General features: G+C 40.4%; 2 protein-coding genes and 2 pseudogenes across 3 annotated transcripts; 3 read left to right on the forward strand and 1 right to left on the reverse strand.

The window, feature by feature from the left end:
* Window positions 1-2,444: 2,444 nt before the first annotated feature.
* LOC117248122 (uncharacterized) lies at window positions 2,445-8,795 on the forward strand. The gene is made up of 3 exons (XM_078160840.1): window positions 2,445-2,809; window positions 5,067-5,254; window positions 5,346-8,795. Exons 1-3 carry the CDS (start codon window positions 2,504-2,506, stop codon window positions 5,869-5,871), a joined length of 1,020 nt encoding a protein of 339 aa, XP_078016966.1. The 5' UTR covers window positions 2,445-2,503; the 3' UTR covers window positions 5,872-8,795.
* Window positions 8,796-10,484: 1,689 nt separating this feature from the next.
* On the forward strand, window positions 10,485-12,789 carry LOC117248124 (G-protein coupled receptor 4-like; annotated as a pseudogene).
* Window positions 12,790-16,029: 3,240 nt separating this feature from the next.
* Window positions 16,030-19,727, reverse strand: LOC117248125 (G-protein coupled receptor 68-like; annotated as a pseudogene). The gene is made up of 4 exons (XR_013487889.1): window positions 19,342-19,727; window positions 18,730-18,838; window positions 17,227-17,435; window positions 16,030-17,130 (listed from the first exon to the last, which is right to left on the reverse strand). The product of XR_013487889.1 is annotated as a G-protein coupled receptor 68-like (transcript).
* A 287-nt stretch (window positions 19,728-20,014) lies between these two features.
* LOC117248126 (uncharacterized) lies at window positions 20,015-21,676 on the forward strand. The gene is made up of 2 exons (XM_078160841.1): window positions 20,015-20,262; window positions 20,577-21,676. Exons 1-2 carry the CDS (start codon window positions 20,141-20,143, stop codon window positions 21,076-21,078), a joined length of 624 nt encoding a protein of 207 aa, XP_078016967.1. The 5' UTR covers window positions 20,015-20,140; the 3' UTR covers window positions 21,079-21,676.
* The last annotated feature ends 894 nt before the right edge of the window (window positions 21,677-22,570 follow it).

Raw genomic sequence — 22,570 nt, forward strand, 5'->3', positions numbered from 1 at the left:
TATAGAACTGATATATCATCTTAAACAAGTTTAAGTTATTTTGGGCAGATTGTGTTTCGCGTGGCTAAAACCACCAGTGACCTCTCATTTAGCAAGGCCTGACATATGTTACAAGTAAAATGTAGCGTTAGCACTGCTGAACAGACGCCTTGTTTGCTTTGGACAGGCGCCCCGAGCAGTTGGGGTTCACTGCCTTGCTCAAGGGCACCTTGGCTGTGCCCACCTTGGCACTGACAGCACAAAGGAGAGTTTGATGCTCTGCCTGCAGTTGCTGGGCAGACATATTTGGGTGGACTTCAGGCAGGGCTGCTTTGCGTGACCGTATAGGCCCATGACACACCAAGCCAACAGCTAGCCATTAGTCAAAGTTGGGCTGTTGGTGTGTGACTTCTGCCCTCGTCAATACAGTGTGTCCTGCACCGCTGCCCCTCGTTACCCCCCGTTGGCTCCTTTTCTTGTTTTTTTTGGCCAAATCAGCATGTTGAATGAGTGTTGGCACAGCGGAGTCCGTCAGTGAATGAAATCACTATGATTGGCAGTTCAGCTGAGCACACGAGAAGAGAAACCAAAGTGAGGAAATAAAGAGCTTAAGTCACATAAGATAAGATTATTTTTCTTTAACCATTGAGCTCTTTTGCAGAAACATTTCCTGATAGTTTCTTATTGTTCACTGGCGCATGGTAAATATGCTCTGCTCTTTTAACATTGGGTTATGTTGTTAATGTGCTAACTGGCTAACTAGCATGAAGACAGTCTTCCGGTTTCCCTTTTTGTATGACTATTATAGAGGACCACCATCTACTGGTATGGAGGGGTACGTCTTCTCACGCAGACGCAGGACATATGTGCTTGTTGGCCTTCGGTGTGGTGTGTTCATGTATGACTTTTTGGCTAAGACACGGCAGTGTGAGGTGGAGCAGCACGGGGGCCTTTGTTGCTGCTAGTTCTCTGAAGTCAGTTTGGTGCGTCTGGGCCTTATGAGCCAGGTCCACCCCTCGCTCCTCCACAGCTCTCATTCAAATGTGGTCCCTTCTGCCTCCAAAAAACCAAGATGGCAATGAGGTTGTGGTCCTGGAGCTTTTGAAGGTAAGGTGTATTTTGCATTACTTCTCTCAGTCTATGCTTATCTAACACAAAAACTATACATTGAATTAAATGTGAGAAGCTGACAGCTAAGGGCTGTAGGATTACAACATACTGCAGTCAAACTAGTTACTTGTGCCCCAAATATTCAAATTTGCCATGTAGGAAACAAAAGTATCTGATTGTGTAACAAACAAATAGAGTATAAATAACACCAGCCAATGCAAATCACATTCAGTTTTTTGATGGACAAAAGACAAAGAAGTGATGACAGCTGCCTGCACACGCAACCAACTGGAACATGTGTCTTTCCTGTTGATTAAAGCTGCTGTTGTGATGTACTTTGCATACACTGCGTTTTTGCCTGCCTACCTTTCTTCAGAAGCATGCGCAGATTATCATGAAACTGTCTGTTTTGTGATCATCAACCATATTTATTGTACACTTTTTGGATGTGAGGGACATTGGCGTTGAAACCTCATCCAGGTCGCTGTGGTCTTCGAGCTCTCAGAGGTAAATTTTCTGACATAACATTTTTTTTTCTGTATGTAAAGATTGATGTTAGGGACAAAGAATTACAAAGTCATAAAAATTAATCTGCAAATTGTGCAACAGCTTTGAACCGAGGGTGTACACTTTACTTCAGTTAAACCACTTTCTGGTAATTTGCTTGTTTTTTCCTCTTCTGCCCTTTAGTATGATTTTGAAGTATAAGTATGTCATTGTGTAACAAAGAGATAGTGGAGAATAAAAACATTCTGAAAAAGCTAATAAATACATCAGTAAAAGATACAGCATTTGGAATAAAGAATTAAAAAAAGAATCAGGTTTAGAAATGTCAGGAATCTGTTTATCTAGAAAATGTTTGGAGACTTCTTTTTCGTCTTTGTCTTCTTCTTATTATTATTATTACCTTTTCTGTTTTGTATTTAGTGCCTTTTCTGACCAACCCAGTGAGAGGTATTTATAGTTATGTTTACAGTTTTCAGAAAGTTTCGGGAAGAATTTGGTGGTACTGTTAAGAAATTCCAGAAACTGAGTCTCTGTATCTATTATTATTATTATCATTTTTATTTCTATTATCACCTTTTCTGTTTTGGGTTTACTGTATATTCTGGTCAACCCACAGAGAGTTATTAATGTGATGTTTATAGTTTTCCAGGAAAAGATGAGAGCTGAGATATGCAAAACAGCTTTGTGTGTTGTGACAATATGATTGTTGGTGAAAGGTCTTCCAGTAAGATACGAATACGTGTATTGTTACCCCTAATTGACAACATTAGGTAGACAATAAGCAACATATTTCTTTCTATAACTTGATCTCTTAAACACCAGGTTTCACCGAAGAATGGGAGATTTCAACAATGACAGCTCCTCACAGGACGGAAGCTATTATGACAGCTACAGTGGCGACTACTACATGGAAGAACCTCCCAGCAACATCATCTTTGTTGACTCACACGATCAAATCTACATCGACTCTTTCCCTCATGATCTCCCCTTCGGCTCCTACCCCCCCACTGCCATCTATAATCATGACAACATCACCTTTGGCTCCAATAATTACAGCAACATCACTTTGGGCTCCAGTGATTATATTTACACCCCCTTTGGCTACTACGATTCTAATGACGAAGCTGGATTCATCATGTACGTGGTGACGTGCATAATTATTTGCATCGGCCTTCTGCTGACCCTCATGGCCATCTACAATCTTTATTCTCTGGTATGTACATTATGGTAGGTTTATTTATTTACTGTGTGTGTGCGCCAAGAATCTTTATCTGGGTATGGGGCCCTGATCTGGTGACAGGGGGTTGGGATGAAGTGTTGCAACGATCTAAAAATCAATGGGAAATTGGGAATAACTTACTTTATAACTTAAAATGTGCATGAAGCAAATTAGACTCCAAACCACTACAGTACATAACCCTGACGCGAGTTAGCCAGTTAACACATTAACAACACAATCCAGCACAGTTGGGTAAGGGTTACTTTAAAAGTAATCAAAGTACTTTACTGCATTAGTTTTTTTAAAGTAACCAGTTACTTTACTGTGTTACTCCCTGAGTAAAGTAACTCACTTTTAAAGTACTTTTGAGTATTCTACATTTCCTATGGGCAATGGACCACAGGGCGCTAAGCCTACATTTTTTTGTCTCCAAAATTAAAGTTATGGACCACTTGCCCTTCACTGAGATCCAATTCTCCCATCACAGCCGTCACTTTGACCAGTAGAAACACAGAACGATCTGCTGCCGTAGACAACTGTATGACAACAACACCCCAGCATTTTTAATATTTCCTCTAGGGATGTTACCACACAGAGTAAAAGGGGGGAATGATGGTGTGAAACAGCAGAGGCACTTTGTCAACCCGCTGAGTTAACGTTACTGTAATTAGCATCAAGCTAGCAAACAATGGTACATCCTCACGGTCGGACATAAAGTAATAACATTACATTACTACATTACACGGTCTGTTATTTATTAATCCCTCTGTGTTTTTATATTCTTACCTTTTATCCGCTCCTGTTGCCTTTATAAAGTTAACATATCGTGCCGTCATTTTAAGTTCAACACTTCCTGAATTTCTTTCAAATTAAAAGCCCCTTAAAACCTCGGCTGAGAGAATCCCTCCATTTTCTAAATAGGCCTTTATTGTGAAACATTTGTAAGAACTTGGTTGTGGAGGATCCAGTAGCTTGAATGTTTGCGTACGGTGCTTCAAATGTAGCTCCTGCCATCTGCTGATGCTTTTAGATGACTACAACAACATTTCGGCTGGCACATGAACAGACGCAGTGACTCAAATAATAGTAAAAGTCATAAAAATAGGACAAGAATAACCCGATGACATCACACACGTAGTGAAAGACGACCAGGGATAATTGGTGAGTACCACCGTGTAGTGTGTCATGTCTGACGGCTAAGTCATGGCACGAGTTTATGACTCCACAATCGTGTAATGTGACATAGTGACTTTCAGAACAGGCAGAAAGGTCGTGTAGTGTGTACCAGGCATAATGCAAGTCCTGAGTCTGACCTGTCTGTCAGCGAGTCCTCCTCCATCTTTTTTTTTAGACTCCACTGTAGACAACAGCAGCATTTCTTCTACCACGTAGTGAGCCACAAGCTTCATGACTTCTTTTGGACTGATAGGTATAACGTTATCTCCGTTATTAGAACCAAAAGACAGTCGTTGCCGTTTCCGAGCTGAAGGACGTTACAAAGTAACGCGTTATACCCAACTGTGAAAATTAACACAAAATATCAGTAACGTTTCTGCTTAAGAGTTCAGCAGCTAAAAAATAAATCTTACCTTGTATAACAAGTTTGCTTCAATCACATACGCTCTCAACTTAAGCCCTTTGTTTACTTTCCTCACTTCCATTTCTCTTCTCGTGCGCTGAGCTGAACTGCCAATCAGAGTGATTTCATTCACCAACAAGCTCCGCCATCTCCAACGCCTATTCAACATGCTGTATGGGCGGAAAAGAAGACAACAAGACTTAATGTGTACTAACATTGCAGGACACACCGCAGCAACTATGGCAACAGATAATCGCTGACAGCCCAACACTGACCAACGGCCTACCATCGGCTTGGTGTGTCAGGGCCTTTAAACTGTAGAGATTAATGGCAACATTTCGTTACAACTCAAAGGAAAACACTATTTGGGGTCTTTACTGAAAGATATCTAATGTATGGAATTTTGTGGATATTCAGGGTCCCCACAGGATGAAGCTTTCTGACATTGTTTATCCCTGACTTTTCCTTTAGCATCACTATGAAGTTAACGTTTGTGGTATTTAATGTAATGTCTCATCAACTATTGAATAAACTGCTGTAAGATATGATGCAGACATTCATGGTGCCCAGAGTTTGAATTGCAGTATCTTTTGTAATCTGACTTGACATGTCTGGGATAAGGTGGACTTCAGAACAAATGCTTCCCTCACTTTTCCCAATGTTTTCTGGCAGGTGATGAATGATCGTGTTGGTCCAGTCTACGTCATCAACCTTCTCATTTCCAACCTCATTCAGTTCTGCGGCATGATCTTTGAGATGGCGCAACCTAAGGACAGGACAGTGATTGATACATTCACATATATTCACGTATACTGTCTGGTGGCCAGTGTTTGCTTCATGGTGTGCATCGCCCTGGAAAGGTAGCTGTTTGTTAATCCAGTATGTGTGGAGCGATTTCTGTGTCTGACCATTCTGTTGTGATGTAATTCTGAAACTGTGTCTGTATTTCAGGTATTTGGTCATCGCCTGCCCACTGTGGTACCGCTTCAGACGAACCATCAAGATCTCTGTTCTGGTGTGTGTCGTGGTCTGGATCATTCCTCTTGTCTATTTCCTGCCTTTCTTTTTCTGGATTAATTTTAGGGTCAAACGAGTCATTTTCGCCATCCTCCTCCTCCTTCCTCTCCCACTGTTCATGTTCTTCCTTGGTGGAACCCTCAAAGTCCTGTCTGCTTCCATCTCTGTCCACTCTGACGAAAAACGACGAATTGTAGGACTGTTGGTCCTGGTGTTGCTTATTTACATGCTGCTCTTCCTGCCAAGCATCAGTTGGTTCCTGGTAGTGGGAACTAAATTCAACAAAACTTTTAGCAACGTGTCTTTAACATTTCTCAAGTTAAGTCCTCTTGCAGACTTATTTCTGTATGTTTTCATGAAGAAAGGGACCGTTGACAAGCTGTTGGCTTCTGTGTGTTGTTGCAAAATGGACAGTGATGATATCAGTAGTTCAAATTCAAGTTCTGTCATTCAAGTTTGAACGATGACAGCCGGCTTCATGTAGGCAGAGAAAGAGGGTGAGAGAGAAAAGGGAGAAATAAAAAGAAAGGATAGGAGAAACGAGTTTTTGTCATCGACTGACATGACTTCCAAGCCTTTAGGATATTTTCTCTATACATTTTGATTTGTTTAATACATTTTCCCATTGTCACAACCAGTACTGGGAGTAGTACGTTACAAGGCAATGCATTTCTGTTTTTCCACTTTTGGTGGAAAAAGAAGTTTAAATGGGCTCATTAGTTTTAATTTGTGTCTTAATCATAGCAGACAAAAGTAACCTATCCCCACAGCGCTCAGTCCCTCCTTCTTGTGTTTGTGTGTGTGTGTTTGAAAGAAAGTGTGACGGGGGGGGCAAAGTGGAAGGTGGACTATTGCATGCAGTGTTTCTGTAAGTTAAAATTAACTCAACATTACTTGGAACATTGCAAAGGTGGTGCTGCTCTGCGGCTAATGCACATGTGTGTTGGACTCTAGGGTTGACCTGCGCACATACACTGTAAATGGTGTGAATCAATCAGTTGGCATTAGACTGTCACTGCACCCAATGGCTGACAGTTTGGTTTGTGGTCCGAGTAGTATTGACCAGTCATGTTTGAGTGGGCATTGGTTGCTTAAACAGACCATGTGGAGAGCAAAAAAAGTGGAACTCAGTTTGTTGAAATGCAATCATGGAACCTTCTTCATTCATGTATTCATGTGGACCTGTCTCAAGTTGCTCACAGTAGACAAAACATGGCAAAACTGGATTTCCCAAAACATTGGTCACTGCCCCAGAGGCTAAATTGTCATCAAACTTATAGCTCATGGGTTCCCACATTTTAATTTTTGTGCAGGGTTTGCACAAGCAGCAACCTCCAGGGCTGAAAATGAATCCAAATCAGAAGTGCAATAACTGTAGTTCCATAGACCCCCATGTTGAAATGCCTTCTTTACAGCAGAAATATGCTTACAGCCTGGTACCAAACGCGGTTTTGGTCGTGATAGGTAATTTCAACATTCATGACAAGTGTACAGGGGTGGTTTTTATAGTACTTATTCATTTGTATTTTATGAAGGCTTTAAGTTACACATAATTATCGGTTGAGTGACAGACTGTATGCGAGGTGTGCCACATTCTGAGTCAGATCCACCCCTCGCTCCTCCACAGCTCCACCCTCTGGTCAGAATACAGTCACTTCTGGCTCCAAGAACCAACACAGCAACTGTCAAAATGCCAAACTCAAGGCCGCAAAACGGGAGTCCACAAACCAGTGGGTGACGCTGCAATAGCTACGTCCATTATTTTATACATTTTTTTTAAGTGTTATTCTATGGGTTTAAATTACTGTTAAAGTTACAAAGGATACATTTTGGTGTGTTTGTTTCTGTAAATAACTTTTATTACTTTGTTTCATTATGTCTGTCATGATGAGAAATTAATGTCAAATGTCTATGAAACAGTTGTTTTTCATTTTGCTCTCATGGATAAAAATTTGTACAGTTGTCTTGTCCACCGCTGTCCCACGGCAACACTAAAAACACAGTTTTTTGGGGGCAATATTTTGAATGCTATCCTCATGTACACTACTGCAGTCAGTGGAAATTAGAGCATCTTTAAACACGACTTTGTCTCGTACGACGTAATAATAAATTGCAGACATCTCTATGTTGTCCAGATCAGTGGTTCCCAACTGGTGGGTCGCAGGTTCATTGTGAATGGACCGGATTTGACTCGCAAACGTGTCAAGTTTGTAAACCAAAAAAAAAAAAAAAATATATAGTTTTTGTTTTGTTTTTTTGAAGTACAGTGAATCCCCGGCACAGAGCTTTTATTTTGAAGTGTCATTTCCTGCTGTAGAATGAGTGACTAGTGGACAGCTACTTAACAGAGACAGCAAACTAGCTCGATGACATGGCCTAGTACAAATATGACGCTAAATATATTAAACTGACCTTGAACTAATGACTAAGAAGAAATGTAGCCCCTGTGGCTGGACCAGTTGGGAACCACTGCTCTAGATGAAGTGTAAATATTTTCAGAATTTTGTTTTAATAACTGAATTTTTTATAGTAGTTGAATTCTGCCTTTACATGCAACCCTGGTGACAGCCTAGGTCGTAGTGTGAAGCCAGTCTTCAGCTTTTCAGTTGGCAGTTAGCTCAACAAGTTCTTGACTTAACAGTGGTGTTTAAGGATGTCAAAGGAGTTTGCGACCTGGTTGATGCAGACTAAACATTGTTGTATATCTGCTCAGGCATTGTGCTTTGTAAGTAAGAAATACATGATCTTTTAATGTAAGAAGTTTTAAATAGTATGGTCGAGGCAGTTTTGCTGGCAGACCCTCCTGTATTTCTCATTTGTCTTCTCATTTTCCATCTTCCTCCTTCTTCACCTTCCTCCTCAACATGCCCTCCTTGATTCATTGCTCTGTAGAATTAGTGAGAGCTGTACCACAGCAACAACATGTACATTTCTACTCTGTGTTTCAGGGATTCCCTGCTGGCTCTGTGGTTAAGCCGTGGTAATGGTTAGCTTTCCCTGTTAGAAAGCAAGGTTGTGATACAATTTGATCTGTATAGTAGGTGGTGTTAGATTTGATTTGAAAATTGCTGCTGGGGCTGTAGCTTACATCAGCTGCTTCCAGCTCTCACACTGCATTTCTTGAGGAAATGCACGTTCTAGTTATAAAAGTGATTCACTTACTTTTGAAATGAGTGGTTATTGTAACTAATCACTAATTTTCAGTAACTTGCACGACACATGTTATACTAATGTATGTCTATCCAAAACTGTGTTTTTGTTTTTGCTGTTTTTAACCAATAATAAAGTAAACTACTGTTTATTTATCTTTATTTAATCTGTTACCAATTAACCTGCTTATCTGTAGAATGTCTCAAACAGGTGTATATTTACAAAAAAACAATAAAGTTAGTAAGTTTGAACATAAAACATCTTGTCTTTGCACTTTTTTCAATTGAATATAGGTCCAGAAAAGACTATTAAGTCATTGCATTCTGTTTTTATTTACGTTTTACTATTGACTATTAATTGGAGGTGCTAAGGAGTTGTGCATATAGCCTACCAATATAAGCACACAGTGTCCAAATCAACAAAACATCATGCACACTGTGGAATTAGAGGGACCACCAACAACACGTCTTTATTTTAATTTTGCTGGGCTCCACAATCATGAGGAGGCAACCCTGGATATAGCAGAGCAATACAAAAGAACGGCAGCTCATGGCAGGCTAATATATTGTTTCTCACCACTAGACGTCTTTACAGAAGAACAGTCCGTCTGTTATTGTGATTGCTGGCAAAGGCATTGATGATTTTATCTGCGTCCAGTTCTTTGGTCCTCCTGATGATTATGGTCAAGAATGCCAGGGTACTGTTGCGCGTATGGCCACTGCCGTTCCTCAGATATGTTTTCAAATGCTGGAGGCAAGAGGTGCTGCGCTCGGGCAGGACCTACCGTAAATACTGTATTATCAGGCACCCGATAATACATTATTTATGGTACATTCGCTAATCGATGCATTAGCCTATTCATCTATAGCCTATTAATAATATGACCACCAGATAATGTCACACAATTGAACAAAAACAATTTTATTCAGTGACAGTGAAAAAATGAAATTTTGTTTGAGCATTTCTTGGAGGTGCTACGGGGGGGTGGGCTTCTTTGGGGGTGCTGAAGTACCTCCAAGCTCCCCCCCAGCGCCACCTATGCATGTTGTTTCTAGCCTAGAATGGAAAACCATTGGCTCTAGATAGGGCATTTCACGCTTTGTCATTGGCCACCGTAGCTCTGGTACATGCTTGGCAGAGGGGAGAAGATTCAGCTGGTTGCAGTTTGCAACTTCACCACTAGATGCCGATACATCCTACACACTAGACCTTTAAAATGTTCCATATCCTGCACTTAAAAAACTGGATGGGAAAAAACACATATGGCACCTCTCAATGTTTAATTTCTAAGCAGTAAGACTTGTTATTAACAAACTCATATCTGAACATTAACACATCTGTAAGTGTGTCATGGTGTATTCAGGGCATTATTGACAAAAGAAGATTTGCATTTTCAGGACACACATATCAGAAGAAGATATGAGACATGATGAAACCAAATATCAACTCAACATGTTTATAGCAGGAAATTCATAACGTTTTCAACCACAAATTGATATCCATTCAGAAGAAGATGATTATCAGTGCTGTACTCATTGCTCAGTGCTCACTGTGTGGATGTGGTGTCCCTGATACATGCTTGTGTGCAACAGTTTACGTGCACTTGCATATTAATGTTCAGAGTGAGCTTTGAGTCATACATTTTTTTTAATTAAATGTAACACTTAATGGAAATAACATTACTGCTGGATAAACATGATCAAGGACATTTGCACCTGCTGACCCTGCAAAGTCTTGAACATACAGACTTAACATGCATGAACTGATAACCACTTCCTTTATCGTGTTTTATTAATCTCACACTAATGCATTTTGTGCCTGTTTCCTCTCTTCCTTGAGAGATAATGATAATCTAAATCTCCTCTATTACGTGTTACAACTTACCATATTTACTGTAAACTTTCTGGATGCTGAGAACACAACATCAAACACTGGTGTCGAGAACTCATTCAGGTCGGGTCTTGCTGCTTTCACAGGTACATTTTGTGACCATTTATTATATGGATTATTGAAAAAGATATGGACACTACAAACAGTCAGGAAATGATTATGGGACCTTTAAGAAGTGGACAGATTTGGACTGTAGTTGTACATACTACTGTGTTTTTCAATCAATAGATAAAGTATACTGCCTTCACATTATCGTTACTCTTATTACATTTTGTAGCATTTACTGTATGTCCTAAATCATTAATCTACTGGGATCTATTTATAGTGATACATCCAGTTTTTCAGGAAAACATGACAGCTGAAATATGCAAAGGTTATTTGTGCTGTGATAATAAGATTATGTAACCCAAGACTGTTTACATTCAGGTACTGATTCGGTTTATGATGCTTCATGAAATAGCTACACAAATCTGTACACAAAAAGATAGTGCAGATGGTTCACCAAGTGGACTGATTTCTCATGTAAACATCCTCACCGGAGAGCAGAGGTACACCAGTCAGTATGCATTGATATTAACATTACATTAAATCATTGAAACGGTTGAACAGTGTTCTGCAGCAGAATTTGTTGCACTATCTGAAACTGTATTATTTGACTGAATAATATTAGCAGATAATGCAACAAATATTAAGCATTTATTAATTTTCTAATAGTGGATGTAGGCTGACTGTTTTTGTGTTTGCGTGACCTTGCACGACACAGCTTTAGCGATATTGCGAGATAACGGCAGATATTAGGCAACATGTGCCATTTCCATAACCTCATCTCTTAAACAACAGGTTTCACTCTGAAGAATGGAAGAAGTCAACATTAACAACATTTCACAGGACAAAAACGGCAGCCTCACCCATGATTTTAATGAAGAAGTTGGATTCATCATGAAAGTGGTGACGAGCATAATCATTTGTATCGGCCTTCCTTTGACCCTTGTGGCCATCTATGCTGTTCATTCTCTGGTATGTATATTATAACTGAGATTTATTTATTTATTCATTTACTGAATGTGTTGTGTCTCTCTGTAAAGGCTTTTGATCTGAGTTGGAGGCCAGGTGTCAGAGGCTGGTATGGAATGTTGTAATGATCTATAAATTTAAAGAATTACTCCATTTTGAAAATGTACATGAAGCTGACTGAACCCTAAACCCATGTAGATTACATGTGTGACCCCATCCAGCTGTCTCTTAAAGTGTATAGTCAATGGCACCGTGAAGTTAAAACTTTATTCAGAGAAATTTGCACAACATTATTGTTTTTTTTTAATTTAATATACAAAGAGCATTGGATATTTTGTTGATATTCATGGTCCCCAGAGGATGAAGTCCTCCAAAATTTTTTTGATTGGTCTGTGTTTTGTTGTTTTGACTAAATACATCCATAACTAATGGCCCCAAAATAAATGTCTCTGACTGAACTTACAATATATGCAGTACATATCTGGGAGGAGGTGCAGTCCAGAATGTCTACAATACCTTTTTTACTTTTATCAATGTTTTCTTGCAGGTGAAAAATGATCATGTTGCTCCAGTCTACGTCATCAATCTTCTAATTTCCGACCTCATTCAGCTCTGCTGCATGATTGTTTGGGTGGCACAACCTGAGGGCAGCAAGATATACAAAATCATCTTTATTATTTACTACTCTGGTCTGGTGGCCAGTGTTTGCTTCATGTTGTGCATCGCCCTGGAAAGGTAGCTATCTGTCTATCCAGTGTGTGTGGAGCTACTGACCAATGTATATAGTCCTGAAGCTGTGTCTATCATGTATTGCAGGTATTTGGTCATCGCCTGCCCACTGTGGTACCGCTTCAGACGAACCATCAAAGTCTCTCTGGTGGTCTGTGTCGTAGTCTGGGCCCTTCCTCTTATCTGTGTAATCACTTTAGTTTTCTGGGATTTTTTAGAGGTTGCAGACACCATCTGCGCCATCTTTTTCCTCCTTCCTTTCCCACTGTTCATATTCTTTCTGGGTGGGACCCTCAAGGCCCTGTCTGCTTCCATCTCTGTCCACTCTGATGAAAAATGACGAATTGTAGGAATGTTGGTCCTGGTGCTGCTTAATTACATGCTGCTATTTCTGCCCAGCATTATTTGGCTCCTGGCAGAGCAAGACAGGTATAACAATACTTCAAAGGACCTGTCTTCTGTGTTTCTTAGGTTGAGTCCTCTTGCAGATTTAATTCTGTATGTTTTCATGAGGAAAAGGACCATTGACAAGCTGTTGGCCTCTGTGTGTTGTTGCAGAATGGACAGCAATGAAATCAGCAGTTCAACAGCATAAATGATGACAATATGTCCGTACTCAGCTTCATTTAGAGAGAGAAAGAGGGGAAGGGGAGAATACAGAAGAAGACATGTAGGCAGCTAGTAAGGGGAGTGACAGAATAGATTATATCATCTACTGATACGGCATCCAATAAGACACCGAACTGTGGATACAAAGAAGCCTTGTCTTCTTCTTAATTTTGTTTATTTAGTCTTAATTAGTCTCATTTTTCAAGGGAGAACTAGCTAAGACAGGTAACAGCATAAATAAAAACATGTTACAAGTTACAGACAAGAGGTTATAAATTATATAAAAAGAGATCAGACCAGATCAGGTCATCCTACCTGAGAGTATAACTCGCAGCGGTGAGTCAGAGCTTTACAATTGGGAATAATCCTCAAGAGGGACCTCTAGAGAATCATAACCTCACCAGGCATATAAAAATTTGCTGTGGGAGTTCTGCTTGCTGGGTAAACTTACTGGTAAACCTGCTCTTGTTCACTGTGATGGCTTCAACAAATGTAAATTAAATTTGTTTGGTATTAGCTTGTTAATTGTAAGTTGATATCTATTATTATAGTTTAATCACAGAAGCAAATGAGATTATTTTTTGATACACAGAGCTCATTATAGCTGCCACACTGTCTGATTCCTAAAGCTTTATTTGAACAGTTTTTGTATGTGTGTGGCAAGGGGAGAGGAGTAGGAATAGTAAAGCTAAGGTTGTCAACAACGCCACCCTGGGAATTGCACCCAGAGAATTATTTTTGCACTACAAGGCACACAGGTACGTTTACTCAAGAGGTGTGAGACGTGGTTCCAATTGATAAAAAAAATACACTTTATTAAACAAACTGGGTAAAAGCCGTAATTAAAATGTCACACGGGGAGGGGAAAAAGAAACTAATCAGGGCTGAGGCCTAGTTGATGGACGGGGCCTAGTGCAGGGGAAGGATCCACCAAAAAAAACAGAAATCAACTTATATCACCGGACACACGTGGCAGACACACACTCAGTGAAGTAACCCACTCCTAGGAACACAGCAGACAAGACAGAAAGGTGCCAACACCAGATCACCAACACCGCCACCACCGGCCTCCAGCCACTGAAAAGAGGGGAAGATAAAACAAATTAGTGGGGTTGCAACAAAAACACAAAGCAAAATCTAACAAAATTGTAATTAAAGGGGCAGGGCACAAACTTAAACTTAACAAAATATATCAACCAATAACTACCCAATTCGGTTTCAAACAAATATAACCCAAACAAAAAGGAAAATAAAGAACAGAAAAACAAGACAATTTCCTATTTGCATAAAGAACCTTTCAAATTAATTCAATTAATTAGCAAATGAGTTACCCAAACAGACCGAATCAAGTTCAACCCAAACAAAACATACAAATAAACCTCTACAAATAACCAAAAATAATGGTGTAAACCCACACTGTCACACATGCATTCCATATAAATAGACAACCGTGCCCCGGCGTGCGGCCGAGCAACTGCCCGCACCAGACGTTGAAACAGAGTCACCAAGGGTCTATTTTGTTGAAGCAGAGCTACAAAGTGGTTTAATAGACCGCCGCGTGGCGCCGTGCCATAAAAGCGAAGCTGCAGGAGAGACACGCTGCAGACGTGGTGGAGACAAAGCAGCAGCCACAGCGCAGACAAAACAGCAGAAGCAGGGGAGACAGCAGCAGCCGCAGTGGAGACAAAACAGCAGCGCCCCAATAAGCTGGTTACAGTAATTCCTAATCAAGAAAAATACTATTAGCAATATTAAGTACACTGATGATGACGCGGTGCACGTTATGCTACACATACATACCTTTTTAGCAGCGATGGACACACACACACACACTCACGAGAGGAGGGAGGGAGAGAGGCAGCCACCAGCATTTACCTGTGATCACACTAGCATTAGCCATCGGATAGCATCAACCATACCGCAGAGAGAGAGGACACCTACCACAGGCAGTCGCCCTACAAAACAACACCAATGCCTTAAGCACATTGAGAGACACAAACAACCAGCGAGGTGAAGCAGCAAACAGTCATACCTGTCGGATCAAATGACCGCTGACCCGGAAGTGACAGAGGTGATGGAGGCGCAAAGGAAGAACTGGTGGGTGAACTGTCGCTTTTATACTGGCCCACCTCATCAGCGGCCACCAGCGGCGCTCATTATAAACAGTGGCAAATCACAAAGGATAAACACCTCTATGCTGCTACATGTGCAACACAGAAAGAGCATTTCAATTAAATGTTAATGTGTTAAATTAAATGCTTCTAAACAAAAATGATAATGTTTGCCTTTGACTCATTCAGTAAATCAAAACCAAGTGGCAACCAAGTGGCTAAAACATGAAGCCAACATTTAAGTGTCTTAAACTGCAGTTCCTCTAATGGCCACTTGAGGCTGGCTCCAGAAGCCAGTCAGTCCTTATAGACCTCCATGTTCAAATGCACAACTTTACAGCAGAAATAAACATGTTTACAGCTTGGTACAAGAAAACAAGTTTTGGTATCTATAGTTAATTTCAATATTCATGACAACTGTATGGGGAATTAATTTTTATATAACTCACACAGTCAGACACAGATGAATGTCTTCTGGACAACTGTTAGGTCAGCAGTCTTTCCCATGGTTGTGGTTGTGTGCACTGCATTTTGATTTTTTGAGATGCGCCTGTAAGGCACAATATGCATTAGTGCGAGAGGGAAGTGGGGTTGATAAAACACCACAAAGGAAGTTGTAATCAGCCCATGCATGTTAAGTCTGTATATTCAAGACTTTGCTGTTCTGATGAGTAAATAGCAGCTGAGCTTGTTGCAGGTTTATATATCCTCAATCATGTGGATCATATTGGTGATCATATGTATTGGTAATTTACAATTATAAAGATTCGTAGATGTCTATTACAATAAGGCTAAAGGCATCTACTTTATATAGCAACCATTGTTTCAACAGCATTTCATTAGTAAGTGTTTGACTACAAATGCTGCAGCTGTTAGAAACAGCACTTAAAACTAGTGTATGCCTGTTACATTTGCCTCAAAAGGATAAAAATAAATGAGTGTCTCTTCAGTTATAGCCAGATTAAAGAACATAAACATCGAACTTACTAATTTATATGTAGCATCTGATAATTACACATGATCCATATCTCTTATCTTCTTGGCCTTATGCACATGAAATATACTTGACACAAACTGGCTCAGTGAATGTGAAGGAAGGGAGTCCACACCAGATGTATACAATAAGCTGATTTATTTAAAACCAAAGTCATCTTTAACTGGGAGTGGAACAGCATCAGCAATGAAAGCAATACATGGATGCACAAGATGTGTGCTGTGGTGTTGACTAATCAGCCCAGACATCTAAGCCCACAATCATCTGTCACGTCAGTGACCAATACTGTCTCTGGGTGTCACTGGTTCTTCTTGACAACTTTGTCGACATACATGCACCAACACACTGACCCATTTCATTTGACTTCATTTTACCATGTCAATGAATTAGTACCTACTTCTGCTGTTCTGTTTTTCCATTAGCATCACTGTGAAGTAAGAATTTATCAACATTGTTAAACACATTGCAGCTGTTGTGTAATCCTGCTCTGAATCACTTCCTAGGTGCCTCCCACGAAAACAGCAAAACTACTTGTATAAAATAAAGATTAAAAAAGCAAAACAAACACAGTTTGGGACAGACACACATTAGCTATAACCAGTGGTATCTTTAAGCCTGGCTGTCTGAGGCCTCAGCCCTGAATGTTTTATGAATAGCCCCGGATCTCTGTCTCTCTTTCTCTGCCTACATGAAGCTGACTGTGGACATTTTGTCATCATTCACACTGGACTGCTGATATCATCACTGTCCATTCTGCAACAACACACAGAAGCCAACAGCTTGTCAATGGTCCCTTTCCTCATGAAAATATACAGAAATAAGTCTGCCAGAGGACTAAACTTCACAAATGTTAAAGACAGGTTGCTTAGCTTACGTTTATCAATATCACTGCTTCCCCGTGCCAGGGACAAAATAATGGTGGGCAGGAACAACAGTGTGTAAATAAGCAGCACCAGGACCAACATTCCTACAATTCTTCGTTTTTCGTCAGAGTGGACAGAGATGGAAGCAGACAGGGTTTTGACAGTCCCACCAAGGAAGAATATGAACAGTGGGAGAGGAAGGAGGAGAAGGATGTCACCGATGGTTTCTGAGATCCCTCCAGTAAGGAGGAGACAGTAAATGACAGCAGGAAGGGCCCAGACCACAACACAGACCAGCACAGAGAACCTTAATGGTTCGTCTGAAGCGGTACCACAGTGGGCAGGCGATGACCAAATACCTGCAATACACGACAGACACAGCTTCAGAATGATATCATAATACAATGGCTGAACACAGAAGTAGGTACACACATACTGGATAGACAGACAGCTACCTTTCCAGGGCGATGCACACCATGAAACCAATACTGGCCACCAGACAATAGATGTAGATGAAAAATAAAATCACTTCAGTCAGAGAAATAAATCCACCATTGAATATGGAGTGCTTAGGTAGCACCCAAGTGATCATGCAGCAGAGCTGAATGAGGTCAGTAATGAGAAGGTTGATGACGTAGATCGGAACAACATGATCATCTTTCACCTACAAGAAAACATTGGTGCACGTTAGAAAGCAGCTGTGAACATGAGGTCCACCTCCTCCCAGATGTGTCATTTTGCTGTGCCCAGAATTTGTTATCAGAGCCATTTATTCACTTTTCATCACGTTCTGTTTTGTGCTGTCTGAAATATCAGAAAAGACACACAGTCACTGACTAGGTTTACATACACAAAATATTCAGTTTTTTGCCTTTATTCTGAAAAGACAATATTCCTACTAAGGTCTTTCATGGATAATATAAAAGGATATTCCACTAATATTCATGTTTACATGCAGCCGTGCATACTCTGATAAACATGCCCGTGGAACATGGGATCACTCCTCAAACTTGAATAATACCCTCATATCCCACATGTTTTATTTGGAATATGCAAATTTGGAAAAAGGCCTAATTTGTAATATCCAGACAGAATATGCTGTTTTCATGACCAGCATCAAATTCCAAATATTGGCATTTTCAGATTAATAATGGGAGCTTTATGTGCATGTAAGCATAGTCACTGTAATAACAAAGGCCTGATTTACTGCAGCTTTTGCACCTGTTTTTTAGGCACAGATATGATACATTCGGGACCAAACGGATGTTCCTCTGTATTTATCAAACAGATGCACCAGACTGAGGTCACAGCTTGAGTGTCATGTTTGTGTTTGCAAGGTGAGCCTCTCTCATAATTACATGCATTTCAGAGAGGATCATATAATAGTAGAAGGAAACATGTTAACAGAGGTTAATTATGAATTCCACTGATATACAGTATGATGGAAAAGTATTGGACTAATCAGAATGTTTGACCTGATGATGGTAGGAAATAAACAGTCAGATCATAAAAGTTATGATGATTCAACCTCTGGGCACCATGAAAGTGTTAATGGTGCTAAGGGACAAGTCAGGAGATGAACAAGGTCAGTGGTTTTCATCCTCTTGGGACCATGAATATCTACAAAATTCCATAATTAAAAAAAATAAAATAAAAACCCCAAACAATGAGCCAACATAATGCTGTACAGATCACCCTGATAAAAATTTAAACTAAATGATGCCATGAACCTCCACATTTCAGGAGAAGGCTGAAATGGAGTCACACATACAAGCTGAATGTATTTAGGGTCCAGTTTGCTCCATGTGCACTGTAACTATGGAGTAATATTTTTCCTGTGAATGTATAAATCATCACAATAATTCATCCAGTCCCCTGACACCTGGCCCCTAACCTAGATCAAGATTTTGGCACAGACAGTAAACAAATAAATATGGTAAAAGTAAAAATATACATACCAGAGAATAAACAGCATAGATGGCCACAAGGGTCAAAGGAAGGCCGATACAAATGATTATGATTGTCACCACGTTCATGATGAAATCGTCCATTCTTCAGAGTAAAAAACTGGTGTTTAAGAGATCAAGTTATAGAAAGGGACCATATTGTACACTATACCCACAAAAACCAAAAAAAAAAAAAACTTGTTGAATGCCCCTCTGCCCTCTGATTATGGAGGAAGAGGTTCGCATGGACGAATAATCTCCAATGTCTTTCATGTACTGATTCATGCTCTTATTTTACAGAAACAACATTAACTGAATCATAAACTCACTGTATCCTGTCCTAGGTTACAAATAATCAACAGAAAACTGTTCGAGCTAAGTGGACTCACTTCCTGAAATGTCTACGCAGTTGAGGTTTTTTTGTAACCTTTTCTGCTATTTCATCAAACACATCTTTGTTACACTGTTACACAATCACTTTCTCTTTTAATAATTTAAAGAAAAAGATAATAATATAATAATAATCCAAATGACATAAAACACAGTTGGTTTTAACACAGTTTTCTGTACTCTGCAGTTAAATAATCTGATCATAGGGAAAAAAAATAATGTCACAACATTTACCTTTGAAAGCTGCAAGACCACACCAGAATAAGTCCTCTGTACCAATGTGTGATGCCTCCAGGTGCTTTACAATAAATATGGTAAGTCAGGAAATGCTGTGGATTCCTGTTAATCTACACCTCCTCTTCTAAAGAAGAGAGAACAGAAGTGGTCAGCCACTAACATGCAAGATGTGGTAAAGACACATCAAGATACCATTTTAAATTCTGAAATAATCTCTTATAAAATTAAAGACCATCTTGGGATGGGATCATTCCATAAAATGTGGGCCAGAGCGTAAAGTGGAGCGGCAATGGCCCCTTCCTTGCCCCCCTACTTCCGGCCCCTGTGCTCAGACTGCATCCATCTACGAGCTCGGTCTTCATTTTGATCTCAGCTACACATCTGTAATTTTCTGTGACTGCATCTTGCATGTTGCAACCCTTTCACATTGACTAAATCTATCCACGGACAGACAGACATATAAACACTTGGCAAAGTACTCAAAACCACTTCTGTTGCACTTCCTGTTACAATAGGCACCACCAGAAACACATGTTGCCATGATGACACACACACACACACACACACACACACTAGTGAGGAAATCCTAAGAAAACAGAGCGTGATGAAAAGTGAATAAATGGCTCTGATAACAAATTCTGGGCACAGCAAAATGACACATCTGGGAGGAGGTGGACCTCATGTTCACAACTGCTTTCTAACGTGCACCAATGTTTTCTTGCAGGTGAAAGATGATCATGTTGTTCCGATCTACGTCATCAACCTTCTCATTACCAACCTCATTCAGCTCTGCTGCATGATCACTTGGGTGCTACCTGTGGACTGGATACTACCTTGGACTAGAATGATTTCACATTACACCTACATCTATTGTCTGGTGGCCAGTATTGGTTTCATGGTGTGCATCGCCCTGGAAAGGTAGCTGTCTGTCTATCCAGTATGTGTGTACCTACTTCTGTGTTCAATTCGGTAAAGATAAAAAAACACACACATCCGACAGTGAAAATTCAGGGTGATGGATCAAAAAAGTATATACGTGAAAAATAAAGAGATGATCTGCAAACACACAAGTCTGAGGAAGAGCCTGCTGGCTCGAAACGTCACACTATGATTGAATACATTTTTCTATGGGAGCTTCAATTGGTGTGTGGATCATCTCTTTTTTTTTACCTTCTGTGTTCAGCCATTGTATTATGATATCATTCTGAAGCTGTGTCTGTCTTGTATTGCAGGTATTTGGTCATCGCCTGCCCACTGTGGTACCGCTTCAGACAAACCATCAAGATCTCTGTGCTGGTCTGTGTCGTGGTCTGGGCCTTTCCTGCTGTCATTTTTTGTCGTCTTATTGCTGCAAGGAATCCAGCAACCATCAGTGGCATCCTCCTCCTCCTTCCTCTCCCACTGTTCATATTCTTCCTTGGTGGGACCCTCAAAGCCCTGTCTGCTTCCATCTCTGTCCACTCTGACGAAAAACGAAGAATTGTAGGAATGTTGGTCCTGGTGCTGCTTATTTACACACTGTTGTTCCTGCCCACCATTATTTTGTCCCTGGCACGGGGAAACAGTGGTATCGATCGATATAAGCTAAACAACCTGTCTTTAACATTTGTGCAGTTTAGTCCTCTGGCAGACTTATTTCTGTATATTTTCATGAGGAAAGGGACCATTGACAAGCTGTTGGCTTCTGTGTGTTGTTGCAGAATGGACAGTGATGATATCAGCAGTCCAGTGTGAATGATGACAAAATGTCCACAGTCAGCTTCATGTAGGCAGAGAAAGAGAGACAGAGATCCGGGGCTATTCATAAAACATTCAGGGCTGAGGCCTCAGACAGCCAGGCTTAAAGATGCCACTGGTTATAGCTAATGTGTGTCTGTCCCAAACTGTGTTTGTTTTGCTTTTTTAATCTTTATTTTATACAAATAGTTTTGCTGTTTTCATGGGAGGCACGTAGGAAGTGATTCAGAGCAGGATTACGCAACAGCCGCAATGTGTTTAACAATGTTGATAAATTCTTACTTCACAGTGATGCTAATGGAAAAACAGAACAGCAGAAGTAGGTACTAATTCACTGACATGGTAAAATGAAGTCAAATGAAATGGGTCAGTGTGTTGGTGCATGTATGTCGACAAAGTTGTCAAGAAGAACCAGTGACACACAGAGACAGTATTGGTCACTGACGTGACAGATGATTGTGGGCTTAGATGTCTGGGCTGATTAGTCAACACCACAGCACACATCTTGTGCATCCATGTATTGCTTTCATTGCTGATGATGTTCCACTCCCAGTTAAAGATGACTTTGGTTTTAAATAAATCAGCCTATTGTATACATCTGGTGTGGACTCCCTTCCTTCACATTCACTGAGCCAGTTTGTGTCAAGTATATTTCACGTGCATAAGGCCAAGAAGATAAGAGATATGGATCATGTGTAACTATCAGATGCTACTTATAAAATGGTAAGTTCAATATTTATGTATATAAACCTGCAACAAGCTCAGCTGCTATTTACTCATCAGAACAGCAAAGTCTTGAATATACAGACTTAACATGCACGGGCTGATTACAACTTCCTTTGTGGTGTTTTATCAGCCCCACTTCCCTCTCGCACTAGTCTGAGTGGGTGGAAGTTTGCTGCAAAGATCAGCCTCTCATTGGGCGGAACAAGCCACCTGCTGAAGTCCCGCCCTACCACCTCTGGTTGCAGTTTTCAACACATCCTTTAGTAACTTTTGCAGTGTTTGATCTTGCGGGGATGTAGCCATTTTTCTGCCATGGTTCGCGTCCTGTAGGCGATATTTTTGTGGCCGTGTTACACCAAAACCTGTTTCCCCCTGGCAATATTTTTGCAAGTGCACCGTTGCTGTGGCACCGCCAAGAATGATTGTGATTGGTTGAAAGAAATACAAGCAGCCGGGGCGTTTTTGTCTCCAATCTTAAAGTGAGAGTCGGCCCAGCCAGACCTTTCTTTTCTTGAGAAAGGTCTGGTGAGCGAGACTACTCTCGCACTAATGCATATTTGTGCCTTACAGGTGAATCTCAAAAAATTAAAATATCGTGACAAAGTTCAATATTTCTCGTCAGTTATTTCAGAAAGTGAAAAAGGTACATATTGTGGACTCACACAGTCCTGAGAAGAGGAAGAGCTCTCATCAGCTAATTAACTCAAAACACCTGCAAAGGTTTCCTGAGCCTTCAATCTGTCAGTCTGGTTCAGTGCACACA

Source organism: Epinephelus lanceolatus, chromosome 17 (assembly GCF_041903045.1).
Source record: "Epinephelus lanceolatus isolate andai-2023 chromosome 17, ASM4190304v1, whole genome shotgun sequence".
In the NCBI taxonomy this organism is placed as follows: domain Eukaryota; kingdom Metazoa; phylum Chordata; class Actinopteri; order Perciformes; family Serranidae; genus Epinephelus; species Epinephelus lanceolatus.

Excerpts from the sequence above, each read along its gene's own strand:
- LOC117248122 (XM_078160840.1), top strand. The coding sequence starts at position 2,504 with ATGGAAGAACCTCCCAGCAACATCATCTTTGTTGACTCACACGATCAA. Across the intron at positions 2,810-5,066 it reads TCTACAATCTTTATTCTCTG|GTGATGAATGATCGTGTTGG; the intron begins GTATGTACATTA and ends GTTTTCTGGCAG. Across the intron at positions 5,255-5,345 it reads GTGTGCATCGCCCTGGAAAG|GTATTTGGTCATCGCCTGCC; the intron begins GTAGCTGTTTGT and ends TCTGTATTTCAG.
- LOC117248126 (XM_078160841.1), top strand. The coding sequence starts at position 20,141 with ATGATCACTTGGGTGCTACCTGTGGACTGGATACTACCTTGGACTAGA. Across the intron at positions 20,263-20,576 it reads GTGTGCATCGCCCTGGAAAG|GTATTTGGTCATCGCCTGCC; the intron begins GTAGCTGTCTGT and ends CTTGTATTGCAG.